At 40.2% G+C, this 20,332-nt stretch overlaps 1 protein-coding gene across 1 annotated transcript; it reads left to right on the forward strand.

The window, feature by feature from the left end:
* Positions 1–1,221: 1,221 nt before the first annotated feature.
* On the forward strand, positions 1,222–20,326 carry LOC117483127. Its single transcript, XM_034131319.1, has 19 exons — positions 1,222–1,307; positions 1,383–1,441; positions 1,530–1,590; positions 2,425–2,579; positions 2,647–2,711; positions 2,807–2,900; positions 3,227–3,478; positions 5,315–5,608; positions 5,760–6,011; positions 6,831–7,148; positions 8,728–8,837; positions 9,792–10,011; positions 10,692–10,847; positions 15,208–15,398; positions 15,803–15,954; positions 17,490–17,747; positions 18,341–18,494; positions 19,335–19,467; positions 20,186–20,326. The coding sequence occupies exons 1-19, from the start codon at positions 1,276–1,278 to the stop codon at positions 20,308–20,310; spliced, it is 3,081 nt and encodes a 1,026-aa protein (XP_033987210.1). The 5' UTR covers positions 1,222–1,275; the 3' UTR covers positions 20,311–20,326.
* Positions 20,327–20,332: the final 6 nt, after the last annotated feature.

Raw genomic sequence — 20,332 nt, forward strand, 5'->3', positions numbered from 1 at the left:
CACAGAGCATGCGCCCCTTAAGCCCCGCCCCCCGAGCTCCCACTCTCGGCTCAGTAGAATGAATGGAGACAGAAAATAAATCTAGATTTGGCTTTTAGTGCATTTTACAATTTTAAGGACCTAATGATTATAATAAGGGCTATAAAATAGTTCATACTGGGTAGTTTATTTAGTTTAAAAAAAATTATCCGCTGATTTACAGACGTCTCTTTCTCAATGTTAGTCAATGGGGAAAAGTCTGTCTGGGCCCAGTGACGTCACGGACTGATACGGAAATTGTAGTACCGCCGTTTGGACACAACGAATATTTTCATCAGAGTCCGGCGCACTTCCTGGGGGCTTGGCACATACGGGTTCTTCTGCTCTGACAGCTAGGCATGATGGGTAATCTGTGACGTTTCGCTCTCTCAAAAGTTGTGCCATTTTGTCCTCATGCGCCAATGAGCAGCTCACATAGGAAAGAATGAGACCCCGTCTCCGACGCTGTATCCAGTTCTTATTATACATCCATGGTTTGGCTCCCAAGAGCTTTTCCTCCGCAGATCTACCCACCTTGGGAGCCGTTATCGTTTGAGGGCTCCGTTTCCGCGGTTCCGTTACGGCCTCGTGTGAACCGTCCATACAATAGAGAACTGTAGCGGATACAACCCGTTTCGTCTCCGTGTAAACGTGGCCTAAGACAAGAGCCTAAATTAATTTCCTTTTATCACACTCATGGTTTAGTTAGTTTAATATAATTTGTGAGGGTTTAATCTATACCAAATAATCAAAGTATTGTGTGTCAAAATCTGTAATCTGTAAAGTAAATAGTAAATAAATCTGTAAAATTGTACATAGAGTAGTAAAGGAGTAAGACATATGCTTCCAAAACGTAGTAGAGCAGAAGTATAAAGTAGTTTAAAATGAAAATATTCAAGCAAAGTACAAGTACCTCAAATGTATTTAGATACTTTCCATCACTGATCAAATCTGAGCCAACAGAAAATGCTCCATTTTAGTTTAATACATACAGTTAAACTCACACACACTTTCAGCATGGATTTAAAAGTCCATTATTACATTTGTATTTGTCTTAGTTCTGTTTATATCTTAATGACAATTACAAACACTCACTGCAGACTTGAGTTTCCAATGAAATCTCCTAAATAACAATAAAAAAAAGTATATAATTGCATTAAACTCTCCAAAGTACGACACACGACCAGGTGCGTGAAGGCAGCACACACCTGTCACTTATTAGGAGTCCAAACAAGCCTCGACTCTGAAAAACACAACATGCTCTCCTTTGCTGGAATAACACAGAAAATGTAAGATATAAATACGTTAATATTCAGTATTATCTGACTCAAAATCAGAGAATTAATCCGCGTTTGTGTTTCCAGGAACTCTTTAGAGTTTTCCTTCATCTTTTTCATCCTGGTGCCTCACACCATATCGTTTGGTGAGTAGCGCACATGTGACACAGTGGAAGTAAATAGTAATCCAGGTTTTGTTGCATTTTGGAGATAATTTGAGTGGTTTTCCTGCAGGATGGTGCCATGATATTTCCTTCTCGATCTGCTGGATGGACAACAACCATGTCCTGGAAAGGTGAGCGCGAGGAAAGCACGTTCTTTAGTCGTGTGCACGTGCAGTCTTCGTTACAGATTAAAGAGACTGTGTGCTAATCGGCAAATCTGGATATATAGTAAAACATTAACATATCATATAATAATGGTTAAATCGGCATACATAACTTCAATGTTACTCCTATATTTGTTTCCTATGTATTTACGTAGTATTTTTTTACTTCTACTCCAATACAATAACCAGTTTTTATATATAAAAACCCATGTACAGTAGTATACTCGGTATTTTCACAAAGACTCGTGTATTTAATAGTGGTAAAGACAGGATCATATCATATTCTATGATAATATAATGTAATTCTCGTTTTTCCTATTAAGTACTTTTACTTTTTATGTAATAAGTACTTAAAGTACACTAAAGTAAAAGTACTCGTCCTGCACAATGACCCATTTCAACACAATATCAAGAACAGAAGTATAAATGTACTTCAATTATCAAAAGTACAAGTACTCGTTATGCAAAATGGATATTTTCACCGTATTATATTACTCATATTATCCTGTTTTTATCCAGCGTTTTAGTTTTGTTTGTCAACGTCGACCAAATTTAGATACGAGAAATACTGTGTAGATTAGTACTACAGTACTGCATTATATCATATGAGCATATCATGTGGTTTTATACGTACAAAGTGAGTGTTAAAATGGATGTAGTGGAGTAAAAAGTATGATATTTGCCTCTGAAATGTAGAAGTGTAAAGAAGCTTTAAATGGAAATACTCAAATTTAAAGTACAATACTTGTGTACATATACTCAATAGGGTATCATTAAACATGCTTTTTTCCATCTTCTCAGGCAGGATGTGAACATATGGCTGAATGACACCGCATTAGGAAACATCAGGAAGGAGGGGAAGGTCACCTCTCTGACAGTGTCTCCAGGTGTTGAAAACAAGCTCACCCTTCAGTTTGGAGGCAACGTTGAGGCATGGACTTTAAGAATTAGCCCACGTAAGTATCTTTTTAAATATCCTAGCATACTAAAAATCAGTAGTTTATTAAATGTGTTTATCTTTAGGGACAAGGTTCACTGAGATCAGAGGCCGGCAGAAACCCCAAGAGAAACCAACAAGTGCTACCAAGGTACTTCTGATATATCAAAATACAATATTATACATTATATATGTTAGATTCTGTACACAGTCCAGCTCACTCTTGCTAACTTGTTCTTTCTTCAGGGGTTCTTGGAGATGCTGAGCACCACTGAAGTGTTTGCATGTGAGAATAGCACATTATTCTTATACCAGGACGACCACTTCTTCCTTGCAATTGGTGAGATTATTATTTTTGTTTATTCAGTTATTTATTGTATTTACATCTCGACCAGACCTCAATTTTTATAGAGGCCCTGATATGCTTATTTCCAGGTGTATATCAGTATGTACTGTCTCTACTGTGACAGGTCTCCATGCTTTAATGGGTTTATTAACACTGCTTTAAATTGACTATGCCTTTGTTTGACTCCAACTGCATTTCCGTATTGAGGTTAAGTTTCACGATGTACTCAGGTCTTGTACTTGAGTAGAAGTACTCCGGTTACACTGCTTTAAATGTACTATGTCTTTGTTTGACTGCAACTACACTTCTGCTCATCCCAGGCCACACTATGCGTTTCCCCATCCAACTGGAGTCCAGGAGTCCCTCCATGCTGCTGGTTTCCTGGGTGGAGAACCCTCCATCATCATCCAGTCTCACTGTGAATCTTTACCACAGTGAGCTGGGTTCATATAACACTCTCAGCAAGGACACAACCACAGACAACCATTACCGCTTCACTGCTCTGGAGTCCTGCAGCAACTACGTGGCCTGTGTGGAGACTCAGACCCTCACCTGCCTTTCTACTATCACCGGTATGTACTCAGAGGACGGAGAAGTACTCAGGACTTGTACTTGAGTAAAAGTAGAAGTACTCAGATCTTGTACTTGAGTAAAAGTAGAAAAACTCAGATCTTGTACTTGAGTACAATTAGAAGTACTCAGGTCTTGTACTTGAGTAGAAGTACTCCGGTCTTGTACTTGAGTAGAAGTACTCCGGTCTTGTACTTGAGTAGAAGTACTCAGGTCTTGTACTTGAGTAGAAGTACTCCGGTCTTGTACTTGAGTAGAAGTACTCCGGTCTTGTACTTGAGTAAAAGTAGAAGTACTCAGATCTTGTACTTGAGTAGAAGTACTCAGATCTTGTACTTGAGTAGAAGTACTCAGATCTTGTACTTGAGTAGAAGTACTCTGGTCTTGTACTTGAGTAAAAGTAGAAGTACTCAGATCTAGTACTTGAGTAAAAGTAGAAGTACTCAGATCTTGTACTTGAGTAAAAGTAGAAGTACTAGAGTGTAGCAATACTCTGTTACAAGTAAAAGTCCTGCATTCAAAATAAGTAAAAGTAGAAAAGTATTATCATCAAAATATAGTTAAAGTACCAAAAGTAAAAGTACTCATTGCACAAATTGCATTAACGTTAATTAGCATTAAATAGCATTATAGCCTATGCAAACAATGCAGTTAAAACATTGCTTGGTTTATTTGGACAATCTTGGAGTGTATTTGGGGGCTATTCTTTCTTGCATTTTTAGGATCTGAAATGGCAGTTTTGACCATATTTGTACTCTCAGTGGACTGATTTTGAGTTGATTTTGAAGTGTTAGACTACGCTTTATAATTTGTATTTGACAGATAGCTTATATTTTTTAAATTATAACTTAAAGTGGACCTATCATGCTATATTTAAATGATATATTGTAGGGCCATACCTATATAAGGTATATTTATACGTTCAACAGATCATGCATTTTTGCCATGCCTCATTTCGCTCTATGTGCTGTTTGCTGTCTACGGGTCTGATTCTGCTGACCACGCCCCCCTGCAGGAGAGGTGAGCCGTGCTCTGATCAGCTGCTGGGCTGTCAGAAGAGGGGGAGAAAAAGAGATCTCCGTCCTCCGTGTTTTATTATATAGAGTCGTTATTCATTTGTTTTAAAGCTCAATAAATAACAAAGAAGACCTTTGACCGGCACTTTTCTAATTTTGTCTGGAAGATTTAAACTTTAACGGACATCTTGACCGGCGAAAGAAACTGAAACTGAAACTCTGCCGCACGGTCCCCTCGTTCCTTGGAAGAGGCGGAGAGGTGGGTGTTTGTCATCTGCTGGTGGACTAACCGGAGAGAATTACAGTGCTTGCCTCGACGGGGAGGGATTGCATTGAATTAAAGCAGCGGGAGCAAACGCTTGCCTCGGGGAGGGAGAAAGAAAGCCACAGCGGAGAATAAACAGAAGGGTAACCATGGTAACTATGGGCGGGAAATCTTCTTCGCTGCTTTTGTGGCAGACTACCACGCCACTTACAGGCCTGGCATATGTACTCCAGCGTCTCCAGCGCTTTCGAACGGCAATGGCCGTGGCTGTCTCCTCCTGATTGGTGGAGTTGGCCCAATAGCCGTAGCGCCACTGTCCTGACGTCAGGACAGTGTTCAAATCTGGATCAGTTTTTATCAGATCCGTTGCAGCCCCTTTTTTAGAGATTTGGGTATGGAGGAAAATAGAGAGGGTTGTGTTTTCTGACACTTGGTGAGTTCCCTGGAACACCGGGGACACGTATTCATGTATAAAAGACGTACAAAAGTGCATTTTGCATGATAGGTCCCCTTTAATAAAGGATAAAAAATGCCTAACCGTTTCTGTTTCCCACCAGACCCAGACACTCCCAGAGACTTCGAGGTGACGTTGTTTAACGGCAGCAGCATGTCGTTGGCCTGGGATTGTCCTGAAAACAACAAGTTGTCCTCCTTCCTGCTCACCACCTTCCACCTGGACGGTTTGAACCACGTCACGGAGGAAGTGCTGTCGCTGCACAACAAAAACGACTTTGTGTTCATGTTATCGAACCTGGAGCCGTGCGGGAGGGTCAGGTTCGGCTTTCAGACCGTTTGCCAGAAAGGGATCGAGTCCCGCTACAGCAAGATGGTCCTGAACGATGGAAACTCTGGTGAGACCTGCACCAAATGGGCTCATTAGACACCACACAACAACAAAAACAACATGAATACGCTGGATATGGTCAGAGGTGGGAAGTATTGGAGTACAAATACTTCGTTACTGTACTTAAGTACATTTTTCTGGTACTGTCTGTTCCTCAGCTCTCTCCAGCATCGAGGCCCTGCATCAGTCATCGTTCGGCCCCGATAAGTACACCCTGATCTGGGAGGTGAGGAACACGTCGTCCATCTCCTCCTTCAGAGTCCACCACCAGGGGGAGCTGCAGGGCTCCACGCTGAGCACCAGCTTCACCGTGGGGGGGCTCCTGCCATGCCAGCAGTATGAAGCCAGGGTGGAGGCGATGTGTGGAGACGGAGTTCTCATGAGCTCCGAGACAATCACAGCACACACAGGTAATGTGGACGAAAAGACACATGCTATTGTTAATATGCACACTTTTATTGGCCATTTTGAGTCCTTTAATAACAGTCTAACTACGGTGCAATACGGGTGTAAAACAGGTCTAACGATGTTCTACCATGGATGTAATTACAGTGTGATATTGGTGTAATACTGGTCTTACATAGATGTCAAATGGAGCTAATTACAGTGTGATATGGGTGTAAAACAGATGTTAACAATGGTGTACCATGGGTTTAATGACGGAGTTGTATGGTTGATATAATGGTGTAACATCTGTGTAATTACAGTGTAATACTAGTGTTACATGGATGTAAAATCGGGATAATACCAGTGTAATACGGGTGTAAAACAGGTGCTAGGATGTTGTATCATTGGTGTAATAATGGTGGTTTAACATTGGTTTATAGTGGATTAGAATAGGTGTACTACTGGTGTAATAATGGTGTGGTGGAGCTGTATTACAGTGTAATATGGGTGGAGTGTAGAAAAAAAACAATCCATGAATTTTCCAAAATATTAATCTGTGATTGCCAATTTAAAAGTTAAATGATGGCGATATTTATCACTTCTTGGCTTCTCAGGTGTTTCAATGCAAGTTTTCACTATTCCTTGAGTGTTATACAGTACCTATCCTTCTTCATTTGTATTTTATTTGTATTTACTTGCACTATTTTATTTGTTTTATTGTTTTGCACTGTTGGAGGAGCCTGTGACCTAATATGTTCATTGACATAACTACACTGTAGCTATGTATACATGACAATAAAAGCCTTGAATACCTTGTATGTTCTGCTTCTGTGTGTTTCCAGGCCCTCACGGTGTTTCTGAGCTCAGGTATCGCTCCAACGACTCCACCGCTCACTGGATCCCAAACAGCGCCCATCATGAAGCCGTGGCCTTTCTATACGAGTTGTCTCTGGAGAACGGCATCACCATCCAGAGCAGCAGAATCACAGATACAGAGCTGAGTCTCTTTGGGCTGGAAGAAGGAAAGAAATACCTGCTGGAGTTGTGGGAGGAATGTGGCGTTCAGTGGGAATCGGAGCATTCCCAATTGTTATTTGAGGGACGCAACATGCCCTTCGAGATCCTTGGGAGGGCGGCTGCTTCATCGCCTCTAAACCACGGTTAGTCTGAAGTCCCATCAACACAACACAGTTTAAAGGGGCTAGCAGAGGTGGTGGAGTACAAATACTTCGTTACTGTACTTAAGTACATTTTTCTGGTATCAGTACTTTACTCCACTACTTGTTTTTCTTCTTACATTTTGAACCCAAATACCTGTACTTTCTACTTCTTACATGTTGAACACAAATACCTGTACTTTCTACTTCTTACATGTTGAACACAAATACCTGTACTTTCTACTTCTTACATTTTGAACACAAATACCTGTACTTTCTACTTCTTACATGTTGAACACAAATACCTGTACTTTCTACTTCTTACATGTTGAACACAAATACCTGTACTTTCTACTTCTTACATGTTGAACACAAATACCTGTACTTTCTACTTCTTACATGTTGAACACAAATACCTGTACTTTCTACTTCTTACATGTTGAACACAAATACCTGTACTTTCTACTTCTTACATGTTGAACACAAATACCTGTACTTTCTACTTCTTACATTTTCCAAACAGGCTGGTTCCTTTAGTTTGAATGTGTGTTTGGTGGCGTGATCATTATTATTTAGAGTCATTGCGTGCCTATTGATTTGAACACGATCCGTGTATCCATCATTTCCTGGTCTTCTCTAAAGAAGAGGGACCAATGAAAACGTTGTCATGTTGCCGTTGTTCAGCATGGAAACATTCATTAGCTAACAATGACATTATTGTTCTATTAATATAAAGGGAGGTCAGGTACTCTTTAAAACAGCTGGTAGTTATGGGTACTTTTTACTGAAGTACATTTCAAAGCCCTCTTTACTTTTACTTGAGTAAAGAAGTTTAGTCAGTACTTCTACTTTTACCAGAGTATTTTTAAACACGGGTATCTGTACTTCTACTTGAGTAAAGTGTTTACTTTTGCCATCTCTGGGGGCTAGTTTAATTTGATTTAATTATGATATGAATCAGAAACAGGTTTATTACCAGGTATGTTGACACGTACGAGGAATTTGACTTGATGTCGTGGTGCAAACATAAAAGTATAACAAAAATTAAAAACACAGATAGAGAACTAGTTTAAGAAAACAATAATAACATAAAAAAATATAGTAAAATATAGCAGTATTTGCATAGAAATAGAATGGAATAAAATATGTCCAGTAATACATTTAAAAAAAGCAGATATTGTGAGATCTTGCAAAGAATATAATGCCTTTATTATACGGTTACATGCCGCTTTATAGAAGCACGTTGTCCATAAACTACATGTCCCACAATGCATCTCGTTTTGTGACATGCGCACTGAAGAGACTTGCAATTATTTGCTCTGCTTTCAGACGTAGTTAATTATGAATGTATTACCCTATCCGATAATAATCCAATGCAGAGGCAATAAGGTAATAACACATTATTATATATGTATTTTTATATAGTCTTAAAGTTACAACCGGCCCTTTGAGTGCAACCATAATGCTAATGTAGCCCGCGATGAAATTGAGTTTGACACCCCTGATATTCATGATTTGTTGGTGATTATCTTCCATGATAACCTGCTGTGTTTTTGTATGTTTCCTGTCGATCTGATGTTAGATTTCTCCATCATTGGTCTCAAAATGGTTGTTCCCTGGTCTCTACCGGAGGATCTACTGGAAGACGATTCAGAGCCGAGAGCGGAGATGGGAAACATTTTCAAAGATAAGGTGGGAGGATAATTAACGGTTAACATACTTTAGTCACTGTCTGTCTGCAGATCCAGTTTTCATACTAATTTTAGAGCTCAATGTATAAAGAAATTAAAGTTCACTTTTAGTCCAATTTCTTCATGCAAACATTTATTTTCTGAACTAAGTTTCATCTTTACTGATATGTAAAGAATACATTACAAACCAAGCATATTTTCTTCTTAATAGATTTATGTATTCTTGCCCTTTAGCATCACCATTAGCGACATTAGCCCAGTTGTTAGGTAGGGACTTTACTTTAACCACTTCAATTCCAACTCTTTTTGTTCCTTCTTTTCCATCGGCTCTTTAATCTTTTTCACCCATTTTATCTTATTTTTCTCCCTCTTCCTCCCTTCCTCTTCACCCCTCTTTCCTCTTTTCCTCTTCTCAATCTCCTCATCTATTATCTCCTTGTTTTGTACATTTAACGTTTTTAGACTGTAAGTGTAAATATGCACTGTGGCAGCGGGGTGTGGTTAGCGCGCCGGCTACTGGAGTGATGGGAGTGGCTCGGCCGGAGACCAGACAGCTGGCCAGAATCAGGCAATCAATCACTCAATAAAAGCATGGTGGTAACCTGGTTCTGGTCTCTCTTGCAGTAGAGGCTGGATCCTGAGAGGAGGATCCCCGGAGCCGAAACAGCCTGTGTTATTTGTTTTGTGAACTTCCCCAGTCTGGCAATAAACGTCATTTTATTTTCACCACACACCTTCTCCTTCCGACAATGGTCCCTGTACAGGCGCCACTGTGAGCATTCTTGCTCACAGTGGCGAGCTGTGAGCTTTTACCACTCTTATTTATTTATTTGTCTATTTTTTACTGCAGTGAGAGTTGCCAACAAAATGTCGTTGTACTTTGTATGATGACAATAAATATATATATTCTTCTCTTCTTATCCCCTCCCCTTCTTCATCTGTTTCTATGCTTCAGCTGGAGGAGTTGTTAAGAGATTTCGTTCCTCCGGCCCGCATTGAACTCGCCACCTTTGAACCTGCGGACGACCCGGACAAAACAGAAGTTCTCTTCATGTCTTTTGATGCATCCAAAATTGACGAAGACATTCCCCTTCCTGTCGAGGATCAGCTCGACTACATTCACTCCCTGAACAGAAGCGACTGGATCATTACAGATGGCGTCATTCACTGGGACGGTGGGTGGAAAACCAGCTCAAAACATTAAAGGTCCCCTATTATACTGTTTTTCATCAAAATACTATAGGTCTCAGATATATACAGAACATGTCTCTGATTGGCTGAAACACCAAGCAGATCATTGCAGCATCCCATAATCCCCTCTGTTTCAGCCCTGTTTCAAAAGTGCTGATTGTCTGTTACTTTAGATGAAAATAGGGAGCCACTCCCCACGCCCCTCTGAGAGATATTTAACACAATGGTGCTCTAGGAGGAGATTCAGGTGATAAGGTGGGGGGGGGGGGTTACCTTGGTTGCTGATTGGCTAATGGTTACACTAGCCAAAAAAAAATCGTTATGACATCACAAAGTGGCCAAAATCTGATCAGCTCATTTTCAGACAGGTTTTTATATAAATGGATCGGGGAAAAAGAGAGAATCTTTTTTCCTGAAACTTTCAGATTCTCTTTCCACAGAGGGGACACATGTTGATGTAGAAGAGACATGAAGAAGAGGGGACACATGTTGATGTAGAAGAGACATGAAGAAGATGGGACACATGTTGATGTAGAAGAGACATGAAGAAGAGGGGACACATGTTGATGTAGAAAAGACATGAAGAAGTGAATTTTGCATAATAGGTGACCTTTATAATCTAAAATCTCTCTTCTTTATCTTCTTGGCTTTGACTGTTTTTCAGGTCCAGATGTGTGTGCTTCCTTCCAGCGATATGTGTGTCCGCCTGATTCGCTGTGCATCAACACCTTTGGCTCGTACACCTGTGTGTGTAAACATGAACACTACGATGTGAGCTCTGTGTCGGAGCCGCTTCCAACTTCAAATCCACTCTGCGTTGGTAAACCTCTCAAAGTTACTTCCTATCAGTTTGTGGTAAAATCGTTCTCAATCTAAATGATATTTTTCTAATGTAACTGTAAGGGCAATGGTGGAAAAAGTACTCGGATACTCTACTCAAGTAATAGTACTTATACCACACTTGAAACATACTCCATTACAAGAAAAAGTCCTGAGTTCAAAATGTTGCTTAACCCTCTGAGACCCACAATAGGACATTTCCGTTTTTGTATATTTTTGACTTTTATAAATGATCATTTTTTAAAGTATACTCAAGTGTTACACATCCCAGAAATCAGCACAACCTCGGGTCACGTTATATGTCACTCATTAAAGACTTCTATACACTATATAGTGCCCATAAAGCAAAAAAAAGAGCTTGAATTTACAACTTATTTTATTAAAACAGAACTACTAACCATAATATTGTATGGTAGAAAAAGTACTCCGATACTCTGCTTAAGTAAAAGTACTTATACCACACGTGAAACATACTCCATTACAAGTAGAAGTCCTGAGTTCAAAATGCTATTTAAGTATTATCGTCTAAATGTACCGCAGAATGGCTCTTTAAAAGTGTCTTATGATAAAAAATACATTTTCTAATTTTTTTATCTTTAGAAAATACATGTATGTTGTTTTTTAGTGGGAATGCTGACACAGCATTCCAACTATCTGTTATGCTACGCACAAAATTCTTTATTATTCCGCCGGGTTATTTTGCGCCTCTTCTTCTTCACATTGAACATCGCAGAAACTCCGTTCAAACATCAAAACGTTCAGCTCGGTCAGGAATCGATGGCTATTACTTTTATCATTCATAACTTTCATAATTCCAGAGATACATCCCATAATACATCACATTTTTAACATGGAAGTCAATGGAGAAACTCTTCAGACTTGAACAATCTTCATGCAACTTCAACTGCTAACTGTTCCTTCATACTTTCACTCAGAAACCTCATTCCAACTTTAAAATGTTACACATCTTTCTGACATTATTCGTCTAACACACATTTTAAATCTGATTCTTACTTTTAGAGATATTAAACATTGTTCAGACCTTGGTAAAGAGGCCTTCTTCAGATTTTAGAGTGCGTGATGTCACAGCTAGAGTGGAGGACGGATTTAATTTTGCCTTCATATTTTCTTTTAAACCTGCCATAATTCCCAAACCCTACATTCCTGAGACATAATTTTTCATGACAAACGTAGGAAAACATCTCGTAGCTTGAAAGATAAAAACAATTAAGCAAAATGCCTCTTGAGGGCATGAAGTGACAAAAACGTTCAACCTGTCTCCATTAAACCCCATTGTAAGTTCAGCCTCACCTTTCCCCACCACAGCAGCCGCACACCTTTAGTTAATCTGCCAAAAATGCCACATTATTAACCAGAAAGTACACAAAGTACACTTCAGATGCTCAAGTTCCTTGACATGCTTAACGCTTTGAAATGTCACCGATATCTGTTACGGTTCTTCAACAAAACGTTCACATGTAAGAGGTTTATCTCTCATTCAGAACAATGAAAATGCTCTCCTCTCACTGATCACCATGGAAACCTTTGATTTCTGGACACGTCGTTAGCTCAAATATAAACACCTGTGTCATGGAACACGATGATGTCATAACTCCAATTGACATAATTAGAGCAGCAGACTAATGACGTGGTCACTGGAGTTTAACAGAGTGGGTGTTTCTCAATCGCGAGTAAAGCTGCTTCAGAGCCACTATTTCAAGCATACTACGTCATCGAGTGCCGCCGAAGTACTGTTCCAATCTCCAGTATACTTGGAAATCTACCGAGCCCGGCGTACTCCGTTTGGAGAAATATCGAGTCTGCACATGAGTAGACTTTGCGGTCTTAAAATCCCCACAATGCTTTGCGCACGGACCAATTTCCCCAAATCTGTGGCGGAAGATGTAAGGCGGGGCCTCTCATATGACGCACACTTGCTAGCGTGTTCCACACTTCGTTTTCCGAATGCCAGGAAGTATTCTTGACTCGCTTCTGAAGCAAGATGCTCGGCAGACATGTGCTACCAAGCAAGCGTACTCGCGATTGAGAAACACCCACTGTCTCAGCCTATTCTTTTCCGTCTGATGGAGACTTCATACTGACTTCAACATGTTCCACATATTTTAGACATTATTGGTGATGTATGCTTTTAGTTCAAAAGTTTTCAGTTCAAATATTCTGCTGCTTTTTCTTGCATTTAGACTTTTGTTTTCTTGTTCTTATTTCACATTCAAGTCCCCTCTATTCATGAACCCTTTAAAGTACTCAGCCACACCACTTATATACCAGGTGCGACTGTTGCTATGTGAGTTAATCTTTCAAATACAAGGTTGCTTGTTTGATTCAAGCTCTTGTAGTCAATATGTCAAGGTATTTATCCCTAACATTTTATTAGCTAACTAATGACACACACTCAGAGGATCTAAGTATTGCACATCTTAAACATGACTCTTATAAATCACTTTTAAAACCAGCGATGCACTACAGTGTCTGCTTTTCTAAAATAGAAACTTCAATGTTCACATCTTTCTAAATGATTCTACTTTTCAATGACCTACAAATAATCCTAATAATAATCCCATTTTCAATCTTCCAACTGTTCATATTTTTTGGTCAATTAACAAACCTGTTACAAATGTGTTTAACAAATTTGAGCCTTTGCCACATTTATTTGATCACCATGGAAACCTTTGATCTCTGGACACGTCGTTAGCTCAAATATAAACACCTGTGTCATGGAACACGATGTCATAACTCCAACTGACATGCTCAGAGTAGCAGACTTCAGATAATGGTTAATGGTCCTACCCTCAACAGCTCTACGTCAATTATGGGGTGTCATCATATGCCGTTTCCATGGAAACGCATCCCTCGCCATAAAACACGATGTCGCTGTAACTCCAATGGACACGGTCCGATCGTCCCCCAAACTTTGCTTGTATATCACCGGTCCATGCCTCAACAGATTTACGCCAAATCTGAGATCTCACCATAGGCTGTTGCGATGGAAACGCATCCCTCGCCATAAAACACGATGTCGCTGTAGCTCCAATGGACACGGTCCGGTCGTCCCACAATCTTCACCTGTATATCACCTCTCCATGCCTCAACAGCTCTACGTCAAATCTGACATCTCACCATAGGCCGTTTCCATGGAAACGCATCCCTCGCCATAAAACACGATGTTGTCGTAACTCCTATGAAAAGGGTCAAAACAGCACCACACTTCAGATAATGGTTAACGGTCCAGCCCTCAACAGCTCTACATCAATTATGGGGTTTCATCATATGTCGTTTCCATGGAAACGCATCCCTCGCCATAAAAGACGATGTCGCTATAACTCCTATGAAAATGTTCAAAAAGTGCTCAAACTTCACATGTGTGCTAACAGTCCAGCCGTGAAGACATCTACGGGACAGTTTTGAGATTTCTTCAAATTCCGTTGCCATGGCAACACAATGCTCGCCATGAAACACGGTTTTCTCATAACTTCAGTGAAAATGCTCCAAATGGCCCAAAACTTCACAGGTTTGGTAACGATGCAGCCATCAACGCATCTAAGCGTATTATGGGATGTTATCAAATGCCGTTGGCATGGCAACAGATCATTCACCATCAAGTTAGTTCAAAAGTTTGCAGTTCAAATATTCTGCTGCTTTTCCAAGCCTTTTTACTTTATTTTCTTCTCATCACACATTCAAGCCCCCAGTGTTCATGTATCATTTCAATCTAAATTCTTCACTTTCTTCTTACGCATTACATTTCAGCATAGCAGTTTAGCGTAAGCTATTCAGCATAAAGCATTCCCACTAGCAATTTCTTCAGGAATTGCATTCTCTAGTTAATGTTGTTATTTTGTCAATATGGAGCACATTTTAGATAGTACTGAGAAAATAAGTAGTACATATACTACTAAAGTAGTGTGTGGCGCAGTGGACTAGTGCGTTGGTGTTGGGATCAGGGGAGCACAGGTTCAATCCCCACTGCAGTCAGCATGTTGTTGCGTCCCTGGGCAAGACACTTCACCCCAAATTGCTCCTGTGGGGATTGCCCACAGTATTGAGTGTAAGTCGCTTTGGATAAAAGCGTCTACCAAGTAATGTAAATGTAATGTAATGGAGTAAAAGTACAATATTTCCCTTTTTTTTTTGTAGCAGAAAAGTACCCCAAAAGTACAGTACTTGAGTAAATGTACTTGCCACCACTGTGTAAGGGAATACAGTTTTGTTTGTATCTTACATTTCCGATCTGTAATTTTTTTTTGAAATTACAAACATTTCTTATATATATAGGGGATCCAATGACATTCTTTGACTCTGACCCTTGTGTTTTGAAACAGAGAAAGGCCTTTTCAGCCAGTGTCTGAATAAATTAGTGATCTGCGCGATAGCAAAACCGTTCCTGACGTCTTCCCTCGGGGGGAAGGTGGACGTGAGGCTGAACGATGGCAGCTGCGCTATGGAAGAGAACGAGATGTTTTACTACTTCCGCACCCCACGAAAAAACTCTGAATGTGGGACTGAGAGGCGGGTGAGTGGGAATACAAATATATTTATATATTACTAAGTGATTCTTTGGAGGGATATGCACGGCAGCATTTAGCACTGGAGATAATGAATACAGAAACAAATCTTGACGTTAAAAAATGTTATTTTCAAATACCAGGTTTATTTTTTTTAAATATTCACAAAGCCTACATAAATAAACACATCTAGGTACATAGATTAACTACATGACAGATGACAAATCCATATTACAAATAAAAGAAAGGATACATTATTAATACTCAGGTATACATTAATTCTATTCATTATATTGTTCTATACTCGACCCATTTTCCCCACCTTTCCTCAAACATAATTGTACAGTCATCTCAGTTTATTCTACCTTTTTTAGAAGTGTGACTTATGAGTTAACCGTTTGTGTTTTTGTAGGTGAACAGATCCCACATCGAAATAAAAAACACTCTGAATGTGACTTTGAGCAAAGAGCAAACCATCAGCAGGCGGGATCTTCTGGTCGTGTGGAAGTGTGTCTACCCTCGACATTATGTCCGCAATGCTCAAGTCAGGGTGGGCAAGGAGTGGTGAGAAGAATGTCTTTATATTTAGTGTCTCTTTGCCTCATTTAGACGAGAAAAGATGGTTAAATAGGACATATTCTGCTGATGTTCAGGTGTATATCAGTATGTAGTGTCTCTACTTTAAAGAGTCCTCTCCTGCTGATGTTCAGGTGTATATCAGTATGTAGTGTCTCTACTGTGACATGTCTCCATGCTTTAATGTTCAAAAAGCTCTTTATTTTTCTCATACTGCCTGTGCTGCAGCACCTCTTTTCCCCCTCTGTCTGAAACCAGAGCCCAGTCTGCTCTGATTGGTTAGCTGGCCGGCTCTGTTGTGATTGGTCAACCGCTTCGAGATGTCACGTACAATGTGTTGGAGCACTAGAAAAATGTAGAAAGGGCTAAGGTCCTTATTCTCTTGATATTGGCATCACCCAACTGAAAAAAAACCTGTCGAACACTTCCTGAAGAGATTCCTAGAGGTAAAACAAACGGGTCTCATGGAGGCGTTTCAGGCCCAAAATTCGATATAACACACTACAGCAGGGGTGTCAAATTCAATTTCATCGGGGGCCACATTCGCATAAAGGTTGCACTCAAAGGGCCGGTTGTAACTATATATATATATATATATATATATATATATATATATATATATTACATTATTGCCTCTGAATTGGATTATTATCGGATACGATAATAACTTAGTAATTAACTACGTCTGAAAGCAGAAGTCCAGGGCAAATAATTGCAAGTCTCTTCAGTGCGCATGTCAAAAAACGAGATGCATTGTGGGACATGTAGTTTATGGGCAACCTGCTTCTGTAAAGTGGCATGTAACCGTATAATAAACGTATTATATTCTTTGCAAGCTCTTAAGGGGCCACATAAAATGAAGTCACGGGCCGGATTTGGCCCCCGGGCCTTGAGTTTGAGACCCCTGCACTACAGGGAAGGGTAAACCCCCAAAAAGCACAATATGGCCTCTTTTAATAAACACAGGAAACCTCTACAGGGTGTCCACGGGGTCTTAAAAAGTATTAAAAGTTGATACCCTTAATTTTCGCTAAATTGATTTATTAAAAAGTATTAAACGGCATTTTCCAAGGTATTACATTTTGTAGCTTGTTTCCAATAAGTATATCAATAGTCCAAAGAGGTTGTATTCTACAGTGTGCCTGAATGTAATCATTGCGTAGGTGTGTAGTGTGATTCTGTGTAGTTTATTTATGGCATCCCGTTGGATTTGACGTCATCTGAACAGGACATCGCACGCTCACTGCTTGATAGCGCGCGAAGCTCCGTTTACGCTGGTTGTTAAACAACATCGTTATGGGGAAATGCAAGTTTGCGTCCAAATGGTTGAAAGATAAGGAGGAAGGACAATCAATACTGTATATAGCAAATGTGAGGTAAAGTGTGTCGCCAATGTAACCGGTTAAAACTCAAAGTGGCGATGAGGTCTTAAAATGTATGGAAAGGGTCTTAAAAGGTATTACATTTCACTTCAGGATTCCTGCATATACCCTGCTCTAAAAACATGATTTCCTCTCTTTTAGGCTCTCCTCCATCTCCCTGGTGGAGTTTAACTCCTCCCTGCAGCTGGGTCTCACCATGACTCTGTTCACTGATGAGTCCTACACATCCAAATACATCCAGGCTGTCACCATTGCACCGGAGGACAATCTCTTCCTCCAGGTGGCGCTGCAGAGCGAGAACTCTTTTGCTGCAGATGTGTTCCTGCAGGTGGAGTCGTGCTGGGCCACGGAGAGCACCGACCCTCAGGACAACATCCAGGGTTTTATTCTTCAGGACGGGTGGGTGAAATGTGAAAGAGCGTACACTTTCTTAGTTTTATTTCTTAGTGCAGTGGCATGAAAGATCTAATAAGTGTTATTGTTGCTTTGCACACTTTTAACTAAGCTTTATCAGCAGAGGTGGGAAGTAGTGGAGTACAAATACTTCGTACTTAAGTACATGTTTCTGGTATCAGCACTTTACTCCACTACTTGTTTTTCTGATTACTTTTTACTTTGACTTCTTACATTTTGAACCAAAATACCTGTACTTTCTACATTTTCCAAACAGGCTGGTTCCTTTTAGTTTGAATGTGTGTTTGGTGGCGTGATCATTATTATTTAGAGTCATTGCGTGCCTATTGATTTGAACACGATCCGTGTATCCATCATTTCCTGGTCTTCTCTAAAGAAGAGGGACCAATGAAAACGTTGTCATGTTGCCGTTGTTCAGCATGGAAACATTCATTAGCTAACAATGACATTATTGTTCTATTAATATAAAGGGAGGTCAGGTACTCTTTAAAACAGCTGGTAGTTATGGGTACTTTTTACTTAAGTACATTTCAGAGCCCATACTTTTTTTTTCTTACGTTGTCCTCTCTTATCCTCAGCTGTGCTGTAGATGAAACGTTCCACTGGCTTTCCGTTAACGGCCAGGCACAGAAAAGCAGATTCTCCATCCAGATGTTCAGTATGCCCAGAGGACTGCCGCTCTACATCCACTGCCTGGCCAACATCTGTGGACCCCATGAAGACTGCACAAAGGTAAACTGAAGGGTCGCTTCAACCCAAGGAAACGTCCAATATAACTTAAAAACGACATCCAGATGTAGTATTACCAGAAAGTTCTACCAGTACTGAAGTATACCAATCAGTGTTGTGAAGTAACTAAGTAGATTTATTCAAGTACTGGACTTTAGTAACATTTTGAGGGACTTTACTTGAATATTTCAGTGTTTTCTACTTTGTACTTCTACTCTTCAGAGGTAAATCTTCTACTCCACTACATGTATTTATTACCTTTAGTTACTTTACAGATGTGGATGAATGATGTGAAATATAATCAAGTGTTAAATCAGACTTTCGTTCCACCTGGAGTAAATTCACAAGCTACCCTGCAGTATACAAAGTCATTCAAACTAGCTGCACCTTTACCAGCTTTGAGAACACTTTAATGATCAATCATTATAAAACATATCATATATATTATTCTGAAATGGACCAATCTGCACAATGACTACTTTTACTGTCGCTACTTTAACTATACTTTGATGAGAATACTTTTCTACTTTTACTTGAGTCACATTTTGAATGCAGGACTTTTATTGTAACAGAGTATTCCTACACTCTGGTACTTCTACTTTTACTCAAGAACAAGATCTGAGTACTTCTACTTTTACTCAAGTACAAGATCTGAGTACGTTTCCCACCTCTGATACCATAACACATTGGATTGGTTATTATAACTCACGCATGAAATAACATTTCACCGCAGTGCTAGAAGTGACATATTACATATAGGCTGCTGTTTGGAGGATGCATGTGAAATATATAAGCGTGTAAATGTCATTGAAAATCACTAAACTGAGCCTGTTTTTGTAACAGAGTTGCAGCAGCGAGCAGCGGTCCAAAAGGTCAGCGAGTCAGAAGAGGAGAGACGGGAATCGAGCCGGCATCGTGTCCGCTGGTCCTCTGATGGTCAATCAGAGGGGGACGTCAGGAGTCCCACCGTCTTATTGTGAGTTTATATGGAGGAAGCTGAGCAGAGGATACGTTACATGAGGCGCTTTCACACCGGAGTACTTTTCCCCGTACTTGTCCCTTTTAGTTCCGATAGTTCCCGGGATTTTGCGTTCACACCAAAAAGAGAATTTAGTTCATGAGAACTTTTACCCCCTTTTCAGTCCCTGCAAGAGAGGTGGTACTTTCATGGGAGAAAAAGTTCCAATTTCTTATTGGCTGGGCGTATTGCAAACCACGCCCCGTAAAACTCGGGGCTGGGAGCAGCTTCTACTGAAGCCAGTCCCTAACTCCGGGGACTTCCGGCCGGGGACTTCCGGTGGCAGTATACGCCGTGAAGTTGTTTGCGGCCTGCCAGTAAACCCAAAGCAGAAGAAGAAGAAGTGACGTCAGCGGCTTCATTTGCCTAATCCTCCCCCAGCGAATTTATTCCTGTGTTAACGCGATCTGCTCTTTAGTTCCATGGGGGAACTAAGTGCTGGGAACTAAGTGCTGGGAACTAAGTGCTTTTGTTGTTGTATCATTTCGGCAAGTTCCATTGTTTTTTCACTAGATTTTAATTAATGAATGAATGTACATATACTGATAGACCTTCAAATGTATCTCTAACTGTTTTTTGTTATCGTTGGTGGTCTGATTAGTTCAACATACAGTTCAATGAGAGGTTGCACTCTAAATGCAGAGTTAGAAATTGACTTGTGTCCATTTCCTTTCAGGGGCAGATCACATGACGATGATCGCCATCGTTGCTGGATCAATCGGCTTTTTGGGAGTAACTGTCCTCACCATGTGTGCAACCAAACCAGTCATGACTTATTTTGAGCGACTACGACAGCAATAAAGTGTTTGGAAAAGCATCTGTG

This window comes from Trematomus bernacchii, unplaced genomic scaffold (genome assembly GCF_902827165.1).
Source record: "Trematomus bernacchii unplaced genomic scaffold, fTreBer1.1, whole genome shotgun sequence".
Classification (NCBI taxonomy): domain Eukaryota; kingdom Metazoa; phylum Chordata; class Actinopteri; order Perciformes; family Nototheniidae; genus Trematomus; species Trematomus bernacchii.

Bases quoted from the DNA above. Each gene is read 5' to 3' on its own strand.
- LOC117483127 (XM_034131319.1), top strand. From the start codon at position 1,276: ATGCTCTCCTTTGCTGGAATAACACAGAAAAT. The intron at 2,580-2,646 runs GTAAGTATCTTT...GTTTATCTTTAG, and splicing joins GACTTTAAGAATTAGCCCAC to GGACAAGGTTCACTGAGATC. The intron at 15,955-17,489 runs GTGAGAAGAATG...CCTCTCTTTTAG, and splicing joins GTCAGGGTGGGCAAGGAGTG to GCTCTCCTCCATCTCCCTGG.